Genomic DNA, 19876 nt, shown 5'->3' with positions numbered 1-19876 from the left:
TGTTAACGTGCGACTGCCCGCCAAAAGGAACGCGAAAGTCCTATACGGCCGTCGGCAAGAAAAGGCTTCCGCAGCCGTGATGTAAACGTCGGGCATCGCGTTAACCGCTGGCACGCGCAACACGTCACACCCTGTAGAATAAGGCTCGCCGGCGCGTGGTACACGTTGAACTTTTTTCCCAGAGCGAGGCCGCCGTCGCCGCCGGACAACGACGACACGTGGTCAGGCACCACCGGGGGGGCTGGTGCCGAGTCCGGGTGGCGGGGGGGTGCGGGGGCGGTGCCGTCGCCGGAGTCTGTGCCGAGTTCGGGGGGGGAAGGGCGGGGGGGGGGGGCGGCTCGGCACGCTGGCGCGTCACTTCTGGAGCAGGCCGGCCAGCACGTGCGTGCGGGACGTGGCCGTCCGAGGGGTACCTGCCGTGCCGTCTGCTGCCGTCTCACCGTCAGAGCCGCCGCCGCCGTACACGTCGTCGTCGTCGTCATCGTCGTCATCATCGTCGTCGTCATCGGGAGCGATGAGGTCGTAGACGATGCCCCACACGTGGTTGAGGCTGTCGGTGCCGCGCCCGGCCACCCTCCCCACCGCGCCCAGCGGATCGGAGAACACCCCACCTGGCACCCGCGGACACACACGCGCACACACACGTATGCACACACACGCACGTACACGCACGCACACATGCACGCACACGCATACACACACACGCAGACACACACACCCACCCACGCACACACGCACAAACACACAAAGATAACCGTCCGCCGTGTGGCCTGCGTAGACTGTTGGGGGAAAGTGATGTTCAAATATAAATCAGAGTCAAGTCCTCCTCAAATTGGCATAGACACGGTGCTCTCATGTCCTGCTTATAGAGGCTGAGCCAGCGGTGGATATTCCCCATTCCTATGGTGGGGGCGAGTCCCTCCACAGGGCGACCACCGTTGACTTGCTCACAAAGTGGTGCCAATTTTGTCGCCCCCAGAGGGGCGATGCGCCGTGTTCACCTACGACCAGGATGTGAACTCGCAACTGGCCTACATAGAAGGCAGCGGTTGTTGGGGAAGTTTCTGTGAGGCCGGCACAATGCACGAGGGCAGCGGTGTGGCCAGCACCACGCCCGGCCGCCTTCCCGACAGCCTGCCCAGTGCGCTGCCCTCCGTTGCCCACGCTGCTCACTATTTTCCCAGGCTCAGCATTTGCTTAGCTTGCGAGATGTGACGAGACTGAGAGTACTACCGGGTGGCTTGGCCGTCCACAATCCTCCAATACGGGGCATGAAGTGTTGGAGACAACGTAACGAGCGGTTATTCGTGTTTTGACGAATGTTGCTGATTATGATTTTGTTAGATTAACATTCGCTGAACGTTGCTTTTACCAAAAAACGACTTTACATCTTCTATATCGAAATCGCCATCCCCGTCCGCATCAAACTCCACCATGGAACCTGCGATCCCACACACACGAACACACACACACCAATACACACACACACAGTGTAAAACTAGCAGCAGTAGAGCTACTCCATGTCAACCCGTTACTCTTAGAGTCAACGACGATTTGCGTCGTTTGATTGACCAATACCAAACAACCCAATGCATGTGTTTGTGGGGGAGTGGTGCTCGCCAATGTTTCACGAAGCTTTGACCAAATAAAGGTTACCGTGAACTTCCCAAGTCCCCCCTCTCACACAAGACCCCAGATAATTGGGAATTTTTATTAATTTTTGCCAGAAAAAAATCAGGTGAACGCAGGTTTCCATCGACACATGCATCGGGCCCTAAATGTTAATGGAAAATCCTCTTGCACTTGCCACTCGCCCACAGGTTAAACCGGCACAACCCCACAGACAGCCAGGCATGCAGTGGTGTTAATGTCGAGGCACAGTGCGCGTGGCTTCAGAATGCCCTCGGACGGAGCACACTGTCCCCTCTCATGCTGGATAACCACCACCACCATCATCATCGCCATCATCGGCATCATCGGCAGGCATGATCCACACACTCCTGGATCAATGCCTCCCGGCCCGTCGCGCACCTCTCATGGTCCCACGATGTACCAGCGCTTGAGACGATTTCATCGCTCCATCTCCATAATGGCGGTGGTGGTGAGCGTTTGTCTCAGACAATCCATGTCGCTAACTTCTCGCGCACATTCTCGACTGCACGTCTTCTCCCCCCCCTCCTCCCCCTGTCTCTCCAGTGCAGTTCTAAGCGTGCACCTCTCCACTCTTTGCGCGCTTCTCTGATATCGTTCCACGGTGCGTTTTGTCAATGTCCATGCGTCTGATGCGTACGTCACAGGTGGTGGCAGCCACTCAGTTCAGCTTTACAACGTTCATCGAGTGGGCATCTGTGAAAAAGAGCTTCATAGCTCATCAGATTTTGATTTAAAATTTTGATCCCGGTCTGCCGTCAGTAACAGTCCCAGCTTTACATGCTCTGGCGTGTATTCGAGTTCTGTCCCTGCAACCGCGATCTTTAATTGCTTAGCGAACTCGGAACGCGTGGAATGTAAATTCGATTTCGCTCGTATTTATCTTGAACCCCATGTTGCAACAAATTTTTTTTTCAAATTAATGGTTATGATAACAGGACAATGGTGGAATAATCATAATAAAGTGAGTATAAAATAAATAAATAAATAACGTATTGCTAAAAAAAGGACTGTAAAGAAAATAAATTGTAAACAAAAAATAAGCCAAATCAACGGCACTTAGATCAATAAATCGATAAACACGAGTCACCTTGTACCACACAGGGACAGCTGTCAATGGGGGTGCCCTTTGGAATGTTTCGAGCTGCGATGCGATGCAGGTCGCTTATCGTGCGCAAAGCGGTCTGAGACACCCCTGACGTATAGGACGCGCGTTTAAGAACAAATCACGCACATCCCCAATAGTGAATGTGCTGCTAGCAGGCAGTGAAGGACCACGCGCCTGTGCCTTGACCGCGGGACGGGATCACGGGGGAGGGAGGGGAGGGTGCGTGGGGGGGGTCAAACGACTCGGTGAAGACGGCACGGCACGCGTGTCTGAGCTCATTACCGGGCGGCCGGCAGGGCTGACTGCAGGTGGGCTCTGCGTGAACGGGGAAAGTGAAGGGAATGGAGGGGGCAGTGGGGGGTGGTCGGGGAGGATGTGTGTGGGGGAGGGGGGGGGCAGAGGGCAGAGGGCACGGAGGAGGGAAGGGCGGAGCAGCCGGCCACTCAAACGGGGCAACGCAAAGCGTCGTGGTGGGCAGGCCACGGTGGGGGCGGAGACAGTGCGGAACATGCGAGACAAAGAGAACAACATGAGGCAATGAGATGGAACGTCCGACACGCGCGCTCACACACGCACATGCCGCACGGCAGACGCGCCGCATCCAGGAGCTCGAGGCACTTGCGTGGCGGCGGGAGCGAGGTGAGCGAGCGGATGAGCCAGGTGTGGAGTACACCAAGACGGTGGCGAACAGGTAGACGCCGAGACGCGCCGATCACGCACTCGCCTACCCACTCGTATGCTCATTTCCCCACTCACCCACCCACCCACCCACTCACACCACACCGCAGGTCACAACGCTTCTCTTCCTACTCTTTCCCTCTCACTGCTCCACTTCTCCCGGCTTCTCGCGACAATAACCTCGCTCAATTTCTAGCAACGTGCTCAGGCTCGTCATCGACTGCACCGTCAAAAGCACCGCTCGTTACCCGGCCGCGTGCCACTGAGCGCCCGTGGTCCCGCGCTGGGTAACCGCGACGGGAGGCTCGCATTGCGCTACGGCACTACGGGGGGGGGGGTGGGGGGGGCGATCACAGCTCGCCATCAGCTCGAAGACTCGCGGGGAACACGGCACTGGGCTCGGGGGTGGCGAGGCGATGGAAACGCCGCAATTGAGCATCGCGAGCAGCGTCCTTTGAAGTTTGCGTGAAGAGCGGCAGCCGCACCGCGGCCCCCTCCGGCTGCTCCGTGGCCGAGCGATGCCGCATTCGCCGCTTGCTGCAGAGGTTCGCGGCCTCCAGCCCGGCGGCCGCCCAGGTTCCTGGTGGGGAGCAGCGGTAACCCGGCGGGCGTGAAGGACGCCGTGGCGCTGTTCGAGTTGGCCACACTTGTGCCGGCGGCACGGTCCCAAGTTGCCAATTTTGAACAAATATTCGCGAAATCTTCACTTAAAGCTTTCGTGACTGCAGGAATTCATATTCTCGGGTCTTTCGGAAAAGTCACGTAGATAGGTGCAAAGAAAATAACAAAATATTCGCGACTTACACAATTACTTGACGGGGTGAAGTCACGGAGCGACGTCGCCCCCCCATCCCCTCCGCACTGGAACTCTACACCCCCGTCTGCCGAACACCGACACCTTCACGATCACCTTCGTGAGTCCGATTACGATTTATTTTTTATTTTGTTCGTGTCCCAACATCTCCTCGCCGCCCCCCCCCCCCCCCCCCGGACGCGCTGCGAAGCTCGACTTAGCGGAGGGCGCGTAACACGAGAGACCCCTCCCCCCACCGTGACACAAATAGGGCAGCCGAGTGCCGTCTTAAACTGACACCGCTCGGGCCGGCTGGAATTTGAAACTCAACTTTTCGCCCGGCGTGTGTGTGCGTGTATATATATAGATGGCTTAGCGCCGAGGGCCTAACGGGTTCGCCGCTCGCCGCTCTTTCCCCCCCTCAGGATCGTCGGCCGTGGCGCGGGAGCCGACGGGTCCGGCCCGGTCCGCCCGCGCTCGCGTCCGCAGCACCGCCGCTTGGCCCGCGACAGCGCGGTGGCTGCCCCCGTCGGGGCGACCGTGGCCGCAGAATGATGGCCGGGTTCGGAGCCGCCTCCCCACGACGCCCATGGGCTGGGCGTGAAACACACCGAGCAGCCTTGCTTGGCCCCGCTGGGCGTTTGTTGTCTTACTGCCCGTCTGCCTGTCTGTTCTACACTGTCTGTCTAATCGTCACTCCGTCCCCCCCTCCTCTGCCTCTTAGGTCGTTTGGCCCGTGTGCAAGTTCGTCCGTCTGTCCGCCGGTCTTTTCTGCGTTTTCGTCGGATCCAACAGCGGCGCTTCCGGCAACAACCGCGTGACTAACGGGCGCCCGACGACGAACTACGATTGCTGCCCCGTGACCGTGCGTCGGCCGAGAACGATTTACAACCTGGAACAAAGTGTTCACTGCCATCACGAGCCTAGCAACTCCACAACACAAACCCCAACTTCAAGTTAAACAGCTCAAGGGCACGGCGTTCCGAAACGGCACGGACACGTCGCCGTGCGGTTTGACTCGTGCGCCTTAAATTCCTGCTGCGCCGAGGACATTAAAAAACGCGAAGTTATTGCAGAAGCGCCGCACTGTACTTTCTGATGATCCTGCAGAACGAAAATACCCGGCACCGAAATACTCAGATGATGAAGCGATAAGAGAGATGCGGTAATCTAAAGGTTAGGCGTAGGATGCAAGCCAGCCGATTACACTAAGACCGCCCCGCTAATGTGCAGAAAAAAGTCCGCCGATATTTTAACCCCCGTTAGGAGCCTCCGTATCGCGCTGGTTAAAAATGTTGCCAAACGACGCGACGGTGAAGGCAGCGGACAGCGGAATGGGATTGTCCCATTCGGCTGTCTCCCCCCGACACAAGGCTGCTAACTGGGGTTTACCGAGGCCTTCCGTCCGGCACCTCCGTCTGGCGAGGCCCCTGCCTGTGCGACCCCTGCCGCGAGGGGGTAAAGACGGCAGAGTCCTTGCGCTGGCAAGGGCAGTGCTTCCATCCACAGGGGGGGTCCACCAATGCCATCGTTAGAGGGTTTCACTTCACACGTGTGGACCGTTTTGCACAACTTATCCACTGAAGTTGGCTCCCGTGGGGGGGGGGGGGGGGGGTTAGAATTAGTTTTTGTACTCTCATTTCAATTTCGCCAAGGAAATCGTTCTAAAGCGCCCTGCGCACCCAATCACAAGTTCTGAAGCGATTAGAGACGACTTCACAGGCACACCCATGCAAGAGACAGAGACAAGTACATCTGTAGGTAGGCAGGTGGGTGGGTAGCTGTGTAGGTAAGTAGGTAGGTGAATAGGTGCGAAGCTGAGTGGGTTCGTGTGGGTAGATAAACAGGGGAACAGACAGATAGGAGTGGTTAGGTTAGTTGGTGTGTAGAGAGGGAGGCAGTAGGTAGGTCATGTAGGTAGGTTGGATACGCAGGGAGGCTAGCCAGTGAGCATACAGTCAAGCATTCAGGGCAGGGTAGCGGGGATGGCAGGCAGCTAGTCAGGCAGATACAAGTAGGCAGGAAGACAGCTCGAGCCAGACACAGATAGCCAGACCCGGAGATCAACGCGCAAGCACCACGAGCAACAGGCGGCACAACCGGCACGGCCGCCGGCCCGCGTCGCCGCGTCGTCATCGTCGCGGCAGTACCCAGCGCGCTGCGGTAGTCCACGAGGTCGAACATGAGCACGGCGACGGCCGACCAGGTGAGCAGCAGCGCCAGCAGAAGGCCCCAGGCGGCCGGCGAGTGCACCAGCGAGCCCTCCCCGACGACGCCGCGGCGCACCACCTTGCGCAGGATCACCTTCTCGGCGCCGCTCAGCCCGTTCTTGCCGTCCATCGCGTGCGCCGCCTTGCCAGCACCTGCGCCGCGTAGAGAGAAGTCGAGCCGCGGTGCGTGCGTGCGTGGAGACGCGCCGGCGAGAAACCCCGATTCGCGACGGTCAAAGCGATTTCCCTGCGCGTGTGGTCATTGACCCGGCGCTGCTCATCTCGTACTTGCAGCCCTATCAGTCAATGGCGGAACCTCCGTGATTCCTACGGCGGGGGGAGAGTCCATCCGTGGGATAACCGCTGCTGACGTTACCCAAAAAGTGCCACTCGCTGTAGGGAACCCAGAGGGGTGACGATGGGCAGAGTCATCCGCCGACCAGGATTTGAACTCGTGACCTTCCGATCGCGAGCCGCTCGCTCTGCAGCTGGACCAGGAGAAGAGGTGAGAGGGAATTTGGTTCACAATGGCTGGTGCAGCTGAGATCCTAGGGTTTCAGACGAGCCGTGTCAATCGGCTCGTGTGCAGGTGCTGGGTGGATGGTTACATCGCAGGACGGTGAGGGATGGACGCGGCATGGGGAGGCTTTCACCCAGCAGTCATCGTGGCTGATAGGCTGATGGTTTCGTCCCAGTCACCAATCACTTACAGAGACCCATAGACTCGCATCGGGATCCACATTCATACAGAGAACCAAAGACTCACACACAGACTCACAGTTTCACACAAAGACCTAAAGACTTAGAGATCCATATCTTCACAAGGAGACCCATAAACTTACACCGGGACCCACAGACCCAATAAGAGCTGGGGTTAAACCTGACTATCAAATCTCGCGAGTTGATCATTCACCACTTGCTGCAGATGTTCACGGTTCGATTCCAGCAGGTAGCCCTGGTTAATACTGCAGGTGTATTAACCATGAAACACGCGCCGTCTGTTTCGCAGTGGACATTAAAGATCCCGGGATGTCATTGGAAAAGAGTAGGCCACTGTGCGTGCCGGTGTCATGGTTGAGATTTGTAAAAAAAACAGTATCCGCATATAACTAAATTGGGATTACACACAACATCGCCCCCTACTGTGATACTACCGAAGACTGTTGTTTGTGAAACATAGCATCTGAGTGATAAGAATGTGAGATGAGAGGGGAGAGGTAGGAGAGTGCATGAAGGGGAGTAGAGTGAGGTGAGGGATGCGGGGGGGGGGGGGACGCGGGGGGTTAACGCAGGCACGGACATGGGCCCCGTATGTGGGAGATGTGGCGCCCATCAACAACAACAAACAAGGCCTTGCACAAAAGCCCAGCGCTTGGCTTCCACCTGGCCACACAGACAAGTCGCGTACACGCATTCTGGGAGCGCGACATCCGCGGGCTTCCAAGCGCCACTCCGGCACGGCCGCAGCTGCCTCTGCCGCGGCGACGTCACGAGACCTCTAACGGGGCCCAAACGAGCGCACGCTTGCCACTCCGCGTGGCCACATATGCCCAATTCTGTCGCACATTTCTGGCCGTGCGAGGCACGGAACCGCGAGCCAAAGGGAGCGCTCGGAGCTGTCAAGAGCCCTCCGCGTCACAGCGAGCCTCACGAGCCTCGCGCGGGCAGGGGGGAGGGGGCAAAAGCACGCTGCCTGGAACTGGGTTTCACGGCTCAATAATGCCACTGGGAGTATCGGCACACACAAACACAACGACCCGCAACACCACGTGGCCTACAGACACTTGGGGCAAGTGCTGTTCAGAAAAACATCAAAGCGATTTCCCGGGTTGAGCCAGTGGGAGGACATTCCACAGTCCTATGATGATGATGGTGATGGTTGTACCTGAGCCGACGTGACCTTCCGATAGCGAGCCGCCGGCTCGCCCGCTCAGCCACCGGGCCGGATGGGGTGCCGCTCGTGAGCGTTGGCTAAGGGCAGTGGCGCGCTGGGTAGCACACTCACTCGGCTACCAACCTGCTGATGAATGATGATATTTATATCCACAAATTGTCGAAGCTGCATCAACTGTTTTTTGAGCGCGGTGTGCGCGCGAGACACCCTGTGCGCGTGTGTATACACGTGATTTGGAGCAGCATTATAGCGCACTGCGCTACGAACCCGGCGACCCAAGTTCGATTCCCGTTCATGGCCAACACCAGTGACGATTATCTGAACTGGTCCAGGGCCTCCCCTATGTAGACTCAGCCTCGAAATGAGTACCTATTGATGTGTTAACATCATCATTGGAGAGACCAAGGCGGCCAGCCTTAATAGGCACTCGCTAACAACACTTGCCCCGACAGCATATTAAAGGGATGTTTGTCTTGACACACACACACACGTACATATTTACATGAAGCTTATTTTTAACTAATGAGCACATTGAGGCAAATGTCTCTCTTGCACGAGAGACCAGAGGTGGAAAACAACACACGAGCTCGGAGAGAAATAACCAACACAGCAGTAACACTGACCAACCTTAATAGAGGTTTTGTTGGGTTAGATCGTGTAAATATAAATGTGTCGTTAATCCCACCACCACCCGACACAGACAATTAATAAGGTTTGTCACGTGGGCAGTAATTACAACTGGCGAAACGTTGTACTCGAATTGTAAAAGTAGTGGGTTTACTCTCCAACGCACCAGTGTGCTGAAGTAGTAACGAATCGGCACGTTCTGTTTACGTGACAAACCTTGGCTGTGTCGGGTGGTGGCGGGTTTAACGACACATTTATATCTACGCGATATAACCCAACAGAACCTCTACTGTGGATAATATTGGTCGCGAAAGCCCTACTACGTATTACACTGACTGAACAACCTGTTAGTGTCTCATTACAATACATCTCCGTGTACACGTTAAAAGTCATTTGCCAATGGACTGCTGGATGAGGTCCAATCATCCCCAGTACCGTGCGTGTCGTGGGGCTTTTATTTGACCACCACCTCGGGGATGTCGAGGTGTGGTTTCGCTGCCCACCGCGTGTCCCTGCGGCCTACAACAACCCTGGCGTGCACGGTAGCCCCCCATGCCATCACGATCCAGGCTGAGAATCCTGCTTCGATTCCGGGGTCTCATGGGACTGGGTGCATTCCGGGTGATTTTGGTCGAAGGAAAACAGTAAAACGCGTTAGAAATCATCTGGTCGAGCACGGAACACAATAACAACACTGTACATTTCACGACGTACATCCCACACAGGTCACTTCGGGCTTCTCTCGCCACGTGACCCCCCCCCCCCCACCGGCGTAGCCCGATTAGCCAACTGGAGCAAGTTCTGTGAGCGAGCCCCTATTAAGGCCAGCGCACCACGCAGACGGCGCGGTGCGGCCAACGCTGTGATGTTTGCGCACAGCGGACTGGCCGTTATTTAAATCTGTTGACCTCGGGTCCACGATATCAATTTCCGTTCTCGAACACGCACGGGCAGCGTAGCGCACGGAGCGATTTCCAAACGGATCGTTCGCATCGGGGCACGGATGCCGAGAGCCACAAGAGGAGTAATATTGGGAAAAAGACTTCCCACCGAAAAAAATATATATCCACGTTGGCCTTCGAGGTTCAGGGTCATGACCGCCATCATTCCCCGCACCTCCGATTAGCGCGGTTGGCTACGTATGGCGCAAAAGAAGTTCAACACGCATACGTACATTTGGGATTTACACCACGCCTCCCAATTAGGACACGTGTGGACGCCAGAGCAAAGCGGTATTTAACGATTAAAGTTTGATCCGGTGCCCAAGTGGGAAAGGGCAATCGGAATTATGATCACGACTTTAATCCATCGCCCCCAAAAAATAAATCCTTCCCTCATATGTTCTTAAAAGTCAGACAAGAATGGGACATACGCGAGCTGGGATCGAGCTCGCGGTGCCAAGTTCACAGGGCAGTGCGCCAACTGCTCTGCCACCGCTCGCTACAAAACAAACTGCACGCAAAATCCGAACTTTCAAAGCATCGGCACTCACAAGCGAACGGCCAAGCCTGTCAGCCACCACACGCACACACGCACGCACACACACAAGCACACACACACGCGCACACGCACACACGCACACACGCACACACACACGCACGCACACACACACGCAAGCACGCACACACACACGCAAGCACGCACACACACACGCGCACACGCACACGCACACAGGCACACGCACTCACACGCACACGCGCTCACACACACGCGCGCACACGCACACACGCACTCACACGCACGCACGCACACGCACGCACGCACACACACGCACGCACACACGCAAGCACGCACACACACACGCGCACACGCACACACGCACATTTCCGTCACCTTGGGTCCCCGTCCAGCAGCAAGGCACGCGCCCACACAGAGGTCAGAGCCGAGCCTTAGAGGTAAAGGCGCTGCCCTGCAAGCGCTCGCTCACGCCGCTGCTGGCAGAAGGCACTCGACTAGAGGGAGCTCTCTAGAGCCCCGCTATCGAGGGTAATTTGGCCTACTCTTCCACTCTGGCCAGACACCTAGCTAGAGGTGGGGAACGACCGCACTTAACCCCACCACGCGCTACCAGCCGATCGACTGAATCCTTCAAACCCAAAAACCGGCCAAGCAAACCGACCGAGCCCTCACCGTCCGCTTTGTTCATCTCCGTCATCATTCCGGGCAGCAGCAGCAGCAGCCACCGCCGCTAACAGCGCGGAACTGAGATGGTGGCGGTGGCTTCGTTAGTCCCGTCCGTTCACGCCGTCACAGCAACGCCCGGCCGCCCCCCCTCGCAAGCACACCACGACTCTGTTTGGGTGGCACCGCCGCTGCCGCCGCCGCTGCCGTCCAAGAAGAGGGTGTGGGGCTCCTGCCACACCGACTGCCACCGGCTGCCACCGGCTGCCACCCTCTGCCACCCGCCGGCTGAGCCGCAACGGCCGGCGCGAGCACAGAGCGCAGCGCGTCTCGAGCAAGCGGTGGCGCATCAGCTGGCGTCCAAAATAGCAACGGGCGAAATGTGGCGGTGGTGGTGGTGGTGGCGGATGGGAGCGCGGCACTGACACCCGACACCACTCTCCGGGGCTCCTCGGGAGCTGGCGATTACGTGGTGTCGCTGGGAACGCGCGGGGGGGGGGGGAGGCGGTGGTGGAGGTGCGAGTCGGAGAGCGCGCGGGGGTGCCGTGCGCCAGCCGCCCGAGTCAAGGGTCGATTTGGAGATGCCGCAGACGTCCATTCGTCCATGCCCACAGACGTGGTGGTCATCCAGCGCGTGTCCTCAGAATACCGGGGCTCGTACGAGGCCAGGCTCCCCCGCTTAAGAAACCCCGATATTTCCATGTAAATTCGGTACCTACTTTATCGACCCCTCGAGGGACGATGATTGGCTGAGACAACCGTCTGATAGCGCGCCGCTCGTTCAACCGCTGAGCCACGAGTGCTGATTGACACCGCCCTCTGCTACAGAAGCAGGGAGTGACCAGGAAGACATCTCCCTGCGTTATCACATTCACACGACGTGCCTGTAAGTGGAATCCACATACCGTGCCTGTAAGACACAATCACAGAAATTGCTCTCTTATCTTGTAAAATGTTCTTAGGCTATGTGTACCAGGCTTTTTGGCATACGTTATACGCTTTGTTAACGAGATAGAGACTTTAAAGTGGTGGTTAAGAAGGCTCAAATGTAGAGAAGAGGCAATCAGTCAGCTCAGCTGATTATAATTAATCGAATAAAAGTAGCGGTCAATTACTTAGAACCACCATTTACAAATGACAGCCACTGCCACACCCTGCTTCCCCCTCCAAGCCACGCCCAGTGAGACATGGCTGATGATTTCGATGACGTTACCTAGTCCCATCACCTCCCGTCCAGCGGCACACACGCGAACAAAGGCGAGACTTTTTTTCCACCGATTATTTTCGTGCTATCCGATTTTGCTGCTTAATGGGACCGATAATCGGCGCAGAGATCGGCTCCTCAAAACAGCGGAGAGCCCAGCTCTGCTCTTGCGATTTCACTGCGGCGGCGTTATATTAACCAGCCCGCACTGACCGGCGTGGTGAAGTATGGCCGGCGAATCTGTCCCCCCCCCAACGGTAGTGCAGGTCGGAGCCACGGTCCTCCGTCGCACCCCCACAGCGCTGATTTAATCGAAAATGACAGCGGCAGGCTAACCGATTTGACGCGAACCCTGAGCAACAGTCAAATGCTTCGCCGAGCAAATTCACTAAATGGATGTCACAAACTTCAAATAACGCAACGAGCAGCATCGGAACGGACACTGCCCTGTCACGTGAGTGACACGTGAGTGACATGGCAGTGAACACGGCAGTGACATTACAGAGGCACGCCCTACAGCCCGACTCCCAATTCCACTGTTGAAGGAAGGCCTCCCCCAATTGCTGTGTGCCCTGAGCCAATCAGCTGGCCCATACCCAACGCGGTGTTTGTGAATGGCGTAAGGGGCCGTCCATAAATGACGTCACGCACCTGGGTGGGGGGGGGTCAGACATTTGTGACGATGTGTGACGAAGGGGGGCGGGGTTTGAGAAATGTGACGTCACATCAAAATGCACAACTTTAAATAAATATATAATTGTTATAACAACAGTAATTGTTCTAACACTCCTACGACATCAGAGTGCAGCGCCACATTAAATACGCACTACAATGACAATAGTTTAAAGCGATTTGAAGCATGTTTTTATTTCAAAATGGAAATATGGTTGGGGGGGGCAGAGCTTTTGACGCCATATTTGAGGGGTGGGTCTGACTTTTTGTGACGCTGTGTGACGAGGGGGGGGGGGGTCAAAAATCGTCCAAAATCGTTTGACGTTATTTATGGACGGGCCCTAAAGACAATTTCTACATTGAAAACTCACTCTAGACTGAACAGTAATTTCTTCACAACTGCTTTTTGTGCTTAGTTTGTTGTCCTTCCCCGCACCTTTGATTCGCGCGGTTGGCAACGTACGGTGCGAAAGAAGTTCAACATAGTACATCCATTCAAGTTCAACATACATTCATTTGCTACGGATGTTCAGAAAGCCATGCTTCGGCATCACCTCCGGCACAATTGCTATGAATGTTATAACTGAGCTCTGTTTTGTCCGAGGCTGTATAAATGGTTTATTTACATGAACGTCTGTGATTGGATATTTTATTTATTGTTCATTCTGTTGTGCAGTAACTTATTGCGTGGGTTTCGTGTCAATTATCTATTATACGGGTCTCTATGTAACTCTCTGAGTATGTGTGTAACTCTAAGGGCCTCTATGTAACTCTATGGGTCTCTGTGTAACTATATGGGTCTCTATGTAACTGTTTTCTCTCTATGGTCTCTATGTAACTGTATGGGTCTCTGTTTTCTCTCAATGGGTCTCTATGTAATTATATGGGTCTCTGTGTAACTCTATGGGTCTCTGTGTAACTATGCGTCTCTGTGTAACTCTTTCGGTCTCTATGTAACTCTATGACTCTGTTTTCTATGGGTCTCTATGTAACTCTATGACTCTGTTTACTATGGGTCTCTATGTAACTCTAAGGGTGACGACGACGATGACGACGGTGGACTTGGGCAGCACGACTTGAATCCCACTTACAGTCGACAGCCCCGAGGTCCCCTACAGGGGCCCCTCTTATACTGTCACGGTGGCCTGGCTCCGCCCCCGGCCACACCCCCTTTCTAGAACCTACCAGCGGGTTCCTGGTGTGCCCCTTCTGTGACCTTTCCCCTAGATCCCCCTCTGGTGTGTCACGTGGCCTGCTGATGTCAGGGCTGCCGTAAGCCGCAGATCCCCTTCCCTGCCAGCAGCCGGCGCTAAGCTGATACATGACTCTGCTATGCCACTGCACAGGTACCAGAGAAGACTCAAAAGCCCACACGCGTGGTTTCTCAATTGACATTTTCTCTCGGCCATCTCCAGTCCGGTGGATGAGGAGGTCCACAGATGTATTACGCCGCCTACTTTTGTTAGTGGTAAAACTTGTCATTTGCAAGGAGATGTTCTCGTAGTGGCATTACAGTCACTCAATTGTACCACCTGTCTCCTATCGCCTGAGACTGGAAACCCCAAGGTGGTCACTCCATTGCCTCCTCAAGCTCGGCCCACGCCGCCGAGGAGTCTGCTGGCTACGAAGGGGGGCTCTCGTCTCCATGGGTCCCTGGTGAGAAAGCGGGGTCGTGGCAGAGACCCCCTCGGTCAATGTGGGGTCGTCACTGCCCCCCCAACGACCACGCTCTTCATCGCGCCCTTCGCATTCGCGCGCTCGCGCACGTGCAAAAAACACAAAGACAAAGATCCCCCGTATAGCCTTAACAGACTGTCGGGGCAAATGTTGTTAGCGAGCACCTATGAAAGTCGGCACTGTGGCACACGAGAGGTTTACGCACCGCACCAGGTACTCATTTGAGGCTGAGCCGACCTAAGGGAGGCCCAGGACCGGTTCAGATAATCTTCACCGGTGTTGGCCGTGAGCAGGACTCGAACCCGTGTCGCCAGGTTCGTAGCGCAGCGTAGCGCTAACCGCTGCACCACCGCTCCCCACACACACGCACACACACACACAGAGACCGCTCCCTCCGTCACCACTCCCTCGCACTCCGCACAACGACACCCTGGACGTCAGTCTGCAGCTGTTGAGTTGGCGAAGCAACGGGTTGCGTGCAGCACCTTGCTATAAATAGCCGTCATAAGTCGCGGGCGTGGGCAGGAATGGGTGCCAAAGGGTCCGTGTGCTCGTGGTGGCACACGGAGTTTCGGACAGCGCCGACGGTTTGTGCGGAACGTTTTACGTCGCATATTAAACAAAAATAAACAAACGGTAATACCGAATTAAGACGGTTTTGTGATGCGTTGTGCTTTATTGCAGCATTCAATTTTCATCGATTGGCCACGAGGCATCCGATTGTCTTAATGGCGAAATAAAATGGCACAGAATTCCAGTGTCAGTCACCGAACGTGGCTCGGTCGATGATGAAGTTAAGGCTTTGTCTTAGGCCTCGTGTTAGGCTTCTCGCGGTGATTCAGAGTGGAATTGTTCAGGTTCGAGTTAGGTGCAAGCTCTGCAGAAAGGTCAGGCGACGGCTGGGGTTAAAGTTAGATTTAGTGCCAGGGGTAGGATTACGGACAGGGGATATGTTTGCAAATGGCAGTAAATACCCACACTTCTGCAGCTTCGCGGGTAATGCAACGAGGCCGAATCGCTGCGAACTGAACCATCGTTTTAGAAACGATGGGCCCATGCTGCCAGTAAGAGCCACACAAATCACCATTACACTGGTCCGGGACATCAGAGCAGGTTTAAGCGACGTTCACGTGAGCGTCAACGCGAGTCCGAACCGCTTTGGATAACCACGTGGGCTGCAGATGCACTCAAGAGAAGCGACGGCGCAATGGGTGGTGCACGATCCAACCACCCGGGTTCAAGTCCCCCCTCTGGCCGCCTTCACCAGCGTAATCATTTATTACTTCGTCAGTAATCTCGGAGCTAAGCAGGGTCGAGGCTGGACGGTGCTCTGATGGGTGAACAGGATGAATAAAACAGGTGCCATAGGGTTGCTGTGGGGCTGCGTTTTGTCAGAAGTGGACCAGTGCAGTTTGTACGGTACTCTGCTGCCATGTCAATGCTTATTCTTTGGGTCTTTCGGTAAAGTCACGTAGATAGGTTCAAAGAAAATAATAAAAAAACAAAAACTACGACGTTTAGATCGCAACACAAGCGGTCGTCTTCAGGAAAAGGGGGGTTAGCTGTCAAAGGCAAACTGTTTATAAGGGTTTGAAATGGACGTAGCCCAAATGTCAGCAGCCAATGTTAATGCAAGCGGTGGGCAGCAAACCCCACGGTGGTTGGTTTTCCACCAATCAAAGGGATGCCAGGTGAAAATTAGCATGTTAATGAGAGATTATCATGTTAATGAGAGATTCGCATATTCATGCGAAATCGCAGAGCCACAACCGAGGGGTAGTCCGCACACGAAGTGGCTGTGTTGGTGTGGATCCTGTGAAAGCACAAGTTTCAAATGGGCGTAAAGCACTACTACCATATCAAGGTGGTAGGATGGAAACATCACAGCCAGTTATGACTGAAACTGGTTGATAACGTCCTTCCAATGATTGCTCAGTTTGTACCCATCTTCTCGGTTGAAACTGTGTCTGTGTCTATATATATGGATGACTTCATGAACATTCATGAAGCCATCCATATATATAGACACAGACACAATTTCAACACAATTTCAACCGAGAAGATGGGTACTGTATCCACTTACCAATACAATTCAGTTTCTCACGTTCATTCTCAGTGTAAATACATCTTGCCGGGCAACATACATATCCAGTGGCTGGAAATTCAGGAATTAGTGGAATCAATATACGGGGAGTCGTATTGACGAAAGACCTGGAGCATTGGGATGCACGTGTCTCATTTTGTGGTCAGACGACTGTTTCCCTGCTACACAGCTGGGATGGAAAATTCCTAGCGAGATGTCGACTGCATCTTGCACACGAGTTCAATTGAAACGTAGCGAGGGGCAGCCTAATTGCAGGAAGATCTCACTATCCCAAAAAAATCTTGAAAAAATAACTATCGATGCATTTTTTTGAAACTGTGTCTTCAGAGGAAATGTGATCATGAACCTGCCCACATAGGCAAACTCAGCCACTCGTGCGATTGCTGTACAGCCCTTTGTCAATCCACTGCTGGATTAATGCCTCTGCACCCTGTGTCGGTCATGGGGATAGTGTGACCATTCTATGGGGATAGTGTCATGGGGGTAGTGTCATGGGGTTAGTGTGACCATTCTATGGGGATAGTGTGGCCATACTTCACAGTACTGCTCAGTGCGGGTTGGTGAAGGTTGGGCGGTCCAGAACCGGTTCAGATATCATTCACCGCTGATGTTGGCCGTGGCCGGGAGCGTGCGAATCGGCGCGACACAGCTTCACCCCGATGCGATTGCTGCTCGCCCATCATGAATCTTGTGTTTCTCGCCCATCATGAATCTTGTGTTTCTCGCCAAACACATCTTTCTGCCAGCAAGATGCAGCTTTGTAACACGCTCTCAATTGCTTGCAGCAGGGAAACATATTTCTGGCTGCAGCCGGAGCAGCGTATTCTTAAGCCGCTGGGCGCAAACCGCTGCGTTTGCAAAGGCCGTGCACTGCCCTCTAGCGAGTCAAGCGGACGCTGCGAGAAGGCTTCCTTGGCACCCGTCATCACTCTACTCCTCAACACATGTACTACAACCGATGTGACCCGATAAATCTGAAGATTCGCGCAGTGCTCGATGAACTGCTTGCTGTGTTTAGTTTGTTGTCCTTCCCCCACGCCTCCGATCAGTACGGTTGGCTACGTACAGTACGAAAGAATCTTGGTTCTTTCGATAAAGTCACGTAGAAGGGAAATAATAAAATAATACAAATAAAACAATAAAATACAATTCTCACGACGTTTCGGCCACAACGCAAGCAGCCGTCCTCAGGTGAAGAACAGGTGAAGAACAGGGCTGTCGGAAAGGCAGCGTCTGAATGAACACCACCAGGCTTGGTAGCGTATATTTAAGCTTAAATTTAAGACAGCTTAAATATACGCTGCCAAGCTTGGTGGTGTTCATTCAGACGCTGTCTTTCCGACAGACCTGTTCTTCACCTGAGGACGGCTGCTTGCGTTGTGGCCGAAACGTCGTGAGAATTGTATTTTATTTTTTTTATTTTATTATTTTCCTTCTACGTGACTTTACCGAAAGAACCAAGAAGATGAATCCCTGCAGTCACGAAAGCTTTAAATCGAAAAGAGTACGAAAGAAGTTCAACATACATACAATAATACAATACACCCACCAGGGCAGAGGGAGGCCAGGCAAAAGACAAAGATTCCCCTATAGCCTTAACATACTGTTGGGGCAAGTGCTGTTAGCGAGCACCTATGAAGGCCAGAACGACACACGAGGGGGTGGGTGGCCAGCACCACGCCCGACCGCCTTTGTCTCTCTAGTGGCGATGTTTTTTTATGCACCACACCACACGTTTTGGGCCTTTGCTCGAGCAACTGTTTAGAATTACAGAGGCGCTCCGAGTCACGTGACGGGGCCCTCCGGTCGGCGTTCACATTTCTTTGAAAGAGGCCCCGGACGGTACCCACGTGCCGTGCACATGGGTGCCGGCTGCAGCTCGACGCGCTGGCGTTGTGCGCTTAGCCGGCGTTGTGCACTTCCTGTGGCAACGCCATCAAAGCATTCTGTGGTGGGCGCGGAGGATGAGGGGCGGGCAGCCGGGCGAGCATTGCCGCCACGTGGCGGAAATATCCGAGGGCAGCGATACGAGACTTGCAGGCAAAAGAAAATTGGCAAGGTGGTGACAGTACAGCAAGTAGGTGCGTGACCCGCCTGTACGGACTGTTGAGGAAGCTCGTATGGATGGGTTTTCTCCAGGAATTCGTTTCCTGCAACATTCGAAACACGCATCAAATAAGCAATTGGCGAGACATCATAATGCGGTTCCCTCCCGAAAAAAATAGTTGGGAGGATTTTCTTGATTTATATAAAGAATCAAAATAGGAATCAGAAGAGGAGTCGGGCGAAGAAATAACCACAGCGAAACTTTGAAGATATTTTCCAATAAAACTGGAGTGGAGAAATGAAGGCGTCGAGATCCACTGAAGAGGAAATTGAGCAGACAACCCTCCTGACGAAGAGTCGCGAGACTCGGTAAAGGCTTTACTGGGCAAATCGGCGATGGCGCGACATTCAAACCAACGGTGCAACATTCTTATATCCCACGCCGCCTCTGTCCACCCGGCAGTACGAGTGGGTAGAGCCGAGTTCGTCGGTCGGCAGGTACCGCGCGCGTGGTGGGGTAAAACGTGGGTACTCCCCCCTATTCTAAGACGTCTCTTCAGTGAGGAAGAGTAGGCCAAATATCCTCAAGGTATCCCTCCAGTGGAGGCCCCTTTGACCAGCAGTGGCGTGAGCGAGCTATTGCAGGGCTGCGTCTTTCAACGTTTAATTGAATCCATCCCACGGTTATTTTATTCATTTCGGAAACTCATGCCACGCGCCATCTATTTTCTACCCATATTCACCCAGAGCGCGCCCTTTGGGACGTCTTCGTAACAATAACCATAATTGTCGTTGGTTGTTATGGCGACTAGGACGTGTCGCGAACAACATAGGCAGTGCGCGGTGTTACCGTCACCTTGTGTGGATGTTCACTCATCCGGCCGCTTCCCGTATCCGCCTTCGCCCTCATCAGGCGGACCGCAAACTGGGATGTTCGTGGTCAGCGCCGCACGCTGCTCCACATTAATTTCTGTGGCTGCAAAGACGTCCTCCACAGCTTAGCAGATCATCGACCCCCGTCCCCTCGCGTGATTACGACGCGGGGTCAGAGAGTCCCGCTCGCTCAGCGTCACCAGAAGTTACCTCCACGGT

At 54.6% G+C, this 19876-nt stretch overlaps 1 protein-coding gene across 1 annotated transcript in view; it reads right to left on the bottom strand.

Annotated features, from left to right (window-relative positions):
- LOC144725126 (uncharacterized) overlaps positions 1-11465 on the bottom strand; it is a 34323-nt gene extending 22858 nt beyond the window's left edge. Inside the window, exons 1-4 of the mRNA XM_078604598.1 lie at positions 11091-11465; positions 6380-6592; positions 1373-1441; positions 441-611 (exon numbers count right to left, since the gene is read on the bottom strand). Of these exons, the coding sequence (XP_078460724.1) occupies positions 441-611; positions 1373-1441; positions 6380-6592; positions 11091-11118 (481 nt within the window). The 5' untranslated portion in view covers positions 11119-11465. The remainder of the gene's footprint in view (positions 1-440; positions 612-1372; positions 1442-6379; positions 6593-11090) is intronic.
- Positions 11466-19876: the final 8411 nt, after the last annotated feature.

The sequence above is a fragment of the Lampetra planeri genome, chromosome 22 (genome assembly GCF_965212315.1).
Source record: "Lampetra planeri chromosome 22, kcLamPlan1.2.h2, whole genome shotgun sequence".
In the NCBI taxonomy this organism is placed as follows: Eukaryota; Metazoa; Chordata; class Hyperoartia; order Petromyzontiformes; family Petromyzontidae; genus Lampetra; species Lampetra planeri.
Note: the sequence above shows the minus strand (reverse complement) of the source record. Positions and strands in the feature narration are given on the sequence as shown.